General features: G+C 32.2%; 1 protein-coding gene across 1 annotated transcript; it reads left to right on the top strand.

The window, feature by feature from the left end:
• The first annotated feature begins 3,195 nt into the window (after nt 1–3,195).
• On the top strand, nt 3,196–5,106 carry LOC117904430 (bidirectional sugar transporter SWEET5-like). Its single transcript, XM_034817020.1, has 6 exons — nt 3,196–3,484; nt 3,597–3,633; nt 3,733–3,949; nt 4,042–4,203; nt 4,290–4,409; nt 4,687–5,106. The coding sequence occupies exons 1-6, from the start codon at nt 3,442–3,444 to the stop codon at nt 4,813–4,815; spliced, it is 708 nt and encodes a 235-aa protein (XP_034672911.1). The 5' UTR covers nt 3,196–3,441; the 3' UTR covers nt 4,816–5,106.
• Nucleotides 5,107–5,923: the final 817 nt, after the last annotated feature.

The following is a 5,923-nucleotide window of genomic DNA, read 5'->3' as shown; positions in this document are numbered from 1 at the left end:
TCTAGTTTGTTTGATGTTCAATTCTGTACACACTCAATAAATACATGCGAACGAATATTTGTACAAACTAATAAAAATAAAACCAAATAAAAAGTAAGAAATAAAATATGTACCCAAATAAACTTACGATAAGTTCCACGTGTCATCAATTCGTACTCAGCCAACAAGATTGTAGAGTGGGTCCATGCAAAAAACAAAAATGGCACAGATGTAAATATCCAGAGATGTATAAAATCCCAAACAAATATTCAAACCCAAATTCCAATTTCAAATTAGTCCCATAAATTTCATCAATTAAAATGAGCCCAAATTACTATAGGTCTTAACCTAGAACATCCAAATTAATAACAAAAAAATACAAACACAATCAACCAAACCTAAAATTGGATAAATTAAAATAAATTCTACTAGACCTAAATTTAATATTCCATAATCTAGGTCTAATTTAATATGCTCCACAATTGTCCCATGCCCAAATTAAATAATTCAAATTAGCCAAGCCCATATCAAATATTCAAATAATCTAACAAATGTCACCCACATTATAGGCCCCAAAATTTACATCAATTAACAAGCCTACATAAAAGAAATATACATGGTCAAGGAAAATAATATTTCAAACCCAATCCAATAAATCCAAACGAATAACAAATTGACAATAGACCCGACTCCAAATAAATAATATGCAATTGATATAGTTCAAATATCCTAAATTAATCCCACAAACCCGAATTAACCAATTTCAAATTAATCTATCAATAATAAATTAACCCAAATTTCATATTAATTAACAAAGCTCAAACATAATACCCACAATCAAACATAAATACACAAATCCAATTTCAACAATAATTATTATTAACATCAAATAAAAAAAATAGTAATAATAATAATAATAATAATAATAATAATAATAATACACGGGAAATAAATAATAAATAAATAAAAGAAATGGAAAAGGAAAAAATTTTGGGGCCATATGGGAATCAGGAAGGGGATGAAAAATGAAAAATAAAAAAAATAAAAATAAAAAAATAAAAATGGAAGAGGAGATAGGAAGATGGGTCGGCTGGGAATTAGGGGATGAAGAAAAAAAAAGAAAAAGAAAAAAAAAATGGGGGGTCGGCCCTTCTCAGGAAAATGGGAGGAGAAAAACTAAAAAAAATAAGAAAAGAAAAAAATGGAGAATGGAGGGGGAAGGGGGGAAAAATAGGAGCTGGCCGTGGAAAGGAAAAGAGGAATGGAGGAAGAAATAAATAAAATCGGTCGGCTCTTTCTATCTCCAGGAAAAGTAACAGCAAAAAGGAAAAAAAATGAGGAACCTCCTCTAATGGGGGGCCGGCCAAAGGGTAGAAGAAGGAGAGTGGGAGGGGTTCGCCGTGTGGGGGGCAAGGGGAGATAGAGGGCTGAAAAAAATGGCCCGCCCGAAAACCCACCTGTGTAGAGATGAAAAAAAGATAAATAAATGAGGGAGAGGGGAGAAGGATGGGGGGCCCGCGGTATGGGAGTGAGAGAAGAAAGATGAATGGAGAAGAAAAGGGGGGAAAATTTTGGGGGGAAAAAAAGGTGAGGTAGCCGGCCAAAGGGAATTGGAGAGAGAAGAATGGGTGGGTGAGAGTAGGTGGAGGAAAAAAAGGAAGAGAGAGGAGAGAGAAAAATAAAAAATAAAAAATAAAAAAAATAATAAATAAAAATATAAAAATATAATATAATATAATATAATAATAATAATAATAATAATAACAAGTAAAATTAATAAGTAAAAATAAAATAAAATAAAATAATAAAATAATAATAAAAATTAAAAATTAAAGGATGAGTGGGCCTAATATAACACATGTAATCGGGATTTAAAATTGGACTCAAAATTAATGTAAAGATAAAATTGGGACAAATTTTGGGGTCTACAATCAATAAAGATTTTGATTGTTTAATTTTTATAAATAATTAATTTATCTTTTTCACTTTTATTTTTAGATGCAATTTAATATTTAAACACATATTTATTTTTTTTTTGTTAAAAATAAAAATTTATATATAAAATGCATGAATTTTTATACAAAAAGTTATTTTACATCTCTTCTAAAATTGCTCTTTTTTTTTTTGTTAAAAAATATTTTAGCAATTTTTTATTCAAGAGTGCTTATATAACTTTTTAAACATAAAATTGTGAAGTAAATATAGTATAAAAATCAACAACCTAAAACTTAGCAAATTATACTTAATCCACTAAATATTCAAATTCATTACCGTTTGACTATTAATTTAAATGATACAAAGTTATGAATTTTTTTTTTTTTTTGAATTTGCCATTTATATATTATAATTTAGCTCTTGCCAGTGTTTAAAAGAGACAAAATAAATAAAGTTTTTTTTTTTGACAAAAGTGAAATTTTTATAACACGAGATAAATTTAAATGTACATTTAATTATACTTAAAACTCTTTTTTTAGGAAATCCAACAATTATAATAGATGGAATAAAAAATTAATACTATTAAATATAGCCTTATTTGATTTATATTGGAATTTACAAGGTAAGATGGAATATAAATAAAATTATTTTAAAATTCTAAATGTTCAGACATTACACAAATGGAACAGTGAATTCGCAAAATATAGAAATTTCTAAATTAAAAAATAACAGAAAAAAAATTAATAAAAATTATTTAAAATTTTTGAAATTTTAGTTCCTTGGAAAAAAAATCAAATTAAAGATATGAGAAAAAAATTAATTTTAAATTTAGTTTTAATTTTTCCTTTTTTTTTCTTTAATTTCCCCTAAAAACATAATTATGGGCCAAATGAGATATTAATAGGAATTAACATGGAGTCTTTTCATCAAGTAAAAGCAATCAACTTGAAAGCAAATTTCTTTCTCCAAATTAAAGATTGATGTATCCGTAAAGATTTTGGTCATTTAATCATTACGAATAATTAATGTATTTTTTATAAAAGAAAATGAAAAAAAGGTAGTACATATTCTTTATTTTTATCATGTTATGATTTATGATGAATTTTCACATCTACCAAACAGATAGTCTATAGAATAAGGTGCGGATGAATAGCAAGAGTGGTGAAATGCCACTATGAGAAGCTGCCACATGTAGTATAAAATTAAGCATTAGCATGCATGCATGGAGAGAGAGGGAGAGAGAGACAAGAAACGAGCTTCAACAGCGTCATTTGCGGTTGGCCAAGCTTTCTAAGAGAGAAGAAAAAAAAAAAAGTCAGCATTTCAAGCACTTCTCCACAACCAATTCAAATGTTCATCTCCAAATTTAGCCACATTCTTCATTGGGAAATTCCTATAAATTAGCGATCCTTGCCTTGCCTGAGAGAAGAGACCTTTATGTATGTGTATGTACACAGATCACATCCCTTCTGATCACTCTTTGCTTTCTCTTCTACCCCCATCTCTCGATCTCCACAAGTAGTAGATATGGTCAGCAAAGACACGGCAAGAACCATTGTGGGCATCATCGGTTAGTCCTTCCCTCCACACGCCCATCACCATTATCATTTATTGATTCATTCATTCATTTCCCCATGATCACCATCATTCTAAATTTTTCTTACTACTTGTGAATGCTGCAGGCAACATTATATCGTTTGGCCTATTTGCCTCGCCTATGTAAGTAAAAATCTCTCAGACATTCTTGGTGATGATATATAGCTTAGTTAAGAACTGTTAAATTTACTAATTGACGAGATTGTGGATGATTTTTTGCAGCCCAACATTTAAGAAAATATACCATGAAAAAACAGTGGGTGGGTTCAAACCAGACCCCTATCTTGCAACTGTGTTGAATTGCAGCCTGTGGGTGCTATATGGCCTTCCTTTTGTCCATCCAGATAGCGTTTTGGTTATCACAATCAATGGCATTGGGCTTGTCATGGAGATCATTTACGTGTCCATCTTCTTTACATACTCAGACTGGGCAAAAAGGGTGAGATAATAGTAAACTATGGCTAATTATTTCTTTACAACCCATACGTTGTTATATTCTTTTGTTCACTGCAATTAATTTGTTATTTGCAGAAAAAGATCGTGATGGCTCTTCTGTGCATAGTGATCTTTGTTGCTGCCGTGGCCGGCATTACTATGGGAGCTTTCCACACTCACCATGACAGATCTATGTTTGTTGGGATTTTATGTGTTGTGTTCAATGTTGTTATGTACGCTTCACCGCTCACTGTCATGGTAATTGAGTCTCCTCCGCTTGTGCCTGTTTGTGTATGGATTTTTCTTGGAAAGCTTGTTTATCATCATCCTCCATTTTTCTGCAGCGACGAGTCATCAGGACGAGGAGCGTCAAGTATATGCCATTCTTCTTGTCTTTGGCAAACCTCATGAATGGAATTGTTTGGCTCATTTACGCCCTCATTAAAATAGATGCCTACATAATGGTAATGATCTTATAGAACAGGAATATCTGTGGCATCTTCTTTCTTTTCCCATGTGTATTTGGTTGTCAAGAGTGCAGAAAATTTGGTAATGCTACAGCTTCTGGGGGTCCATTTTCTCGGAATTTAATCAAAGCAGGACAAATGTTGTGATGTGTCTAGCATTACCCAACTCGTATTTTTACATTTCCAGTGTTAGTTTTTCTGTGGTATGCTGCTATGAAGAGGCTTATCGTATATGGTTGATCTAACACAAGCTTCTTCTCTTGCTTTCATGTAGATTCCCAATGCTTTGGGAACCATTTCAGGGTTGGTGCAAATGGTCCTCTACGCTGCCTTCTACAAGTCAACCCCAAGGGAAGAAGAAGAGGTGAAGAAGATACAAGAGGTTCAACTCTCCGGGATCTAATTACAGCACCAAGAAATTTTCTCATCAAGGAGATTCTCCTTTAGGTTTTCTGTTCATTTTTCTATTTCTTTTTCTTTTTTTATTCCTTTTGAGCATTTGTCCAACTTTAATTTCAAAGGGAATAAGATAACAAAACAAGAAAGAAAAAGGAAAACAAGAAAGAAAAACAGAAAAAGAGATGGAGTTAGCTTACCTTGTGTTTAATTGCCATCTTGTTTCTTGTGGCGTTGTGGGGTATGTCTGTTTCGATTTTATTAATGTAATTACTATTCCACAGCAAGGCTTAAGATTCACTGGTGAATGCATATCCAAAGGGTTGAAGTAGGCATTGATTTGGATCTGATTATCCACTGCAAGCAAAAAGCTTAATGTTCAGCATATCAAAAATAGAGGCTATGCTTCACACTCCAGCATTTTTCTCAACTCAAAATTGGTTGAAGTTCTCATACTGAACACAGCTGTAGCATGTATCAAACAAAAAAAATTCAATTCCCATTGTTGCATAGCCTTTTAACAACCTCAATTTAAACCCAAACCCATATGCAAAATATATTGTGGTACCAAGTTTCAGCACTAACTCTCATCCACAACAACATTCCTTTGGAACACAATCCATCACCAAATCCACCATTCCAACTAGCGAAGGTGCAGACCGTGTCCGGCAAAGATGTAGTTGTTTCTCTGGTGGGGATCTTGTCACAAGTCTCTGCAGATAGATTCCACATTTCACTTAGATGTGACTGGTTTCACTTCATCCTAAATTCCTAATTAATCAATACTACAATATGGAAAAGGAATTTTAATGGAATAGAGATGATGGAGTATCACTATGTGGTAATGGAGCTACATGTTGATACAACATTAACCTTCAGTCGTGTCTCTTGCTGTTTGCCTTAATGGAATTTAGAGAACAGGTATTCTTCCACATTTTTTTTTACTACAGGTTATTTTCTTCCACATTTTTTTTACTCACCCTCTAAATATTCCATCAAGAATCAGTTAGATAGGATACTGTGTCAGCAGTTTTTCTTTTCTGTTACTTTTTGTTGAGACACAAAACTTCTATTGATAGTTTGTTAAGCCACAAAAGTTGTGTTAGAGATTGTTG

This window comes from Vitis riparia, chromosome 17 (genome assembly GCF_004353265.1).
Source record: "Vitis riparia cultivar Riparia Gloire de Montpellier isolate 1030 chromosome 17, EGFV_Vit.rip_1.0, whole genome shotgun sequence".
NCBI lineage: Eukaryota > Viridiplantae > Streptophyta > Magnoliopsida > Vitales > Vitaceae > Vitis > Vitis riparia.
The sequence above is the reverse complement of the archived record's forward strand: the minus strand, read 5'-3'. Positions and strand labels throughout refer to the sequence as shown.

Coding starts and splice junctions, on each gene's coding strand:
- LOC117904430 (XM_034817020.1), top strand. CDS start 3,442: ATGGTCAGCAAAGACACGGCAAGAACCATTGTGGGCATCATCG. Junction 3,634..3,732: donor GGCCTATTTGCCTCGCCTAT/GTAAGTAAAAAT, acceptor GATTTTTTGCAG/CCCAACATTTAAGAAAATAT. Junction 3,950..4,041: donor ACTCAGACTGGGCAAAAAGG/GTGAGATAATAG, acceptor TGTTATTTGCAG/AAAAAGATCGTGATGGCTCT.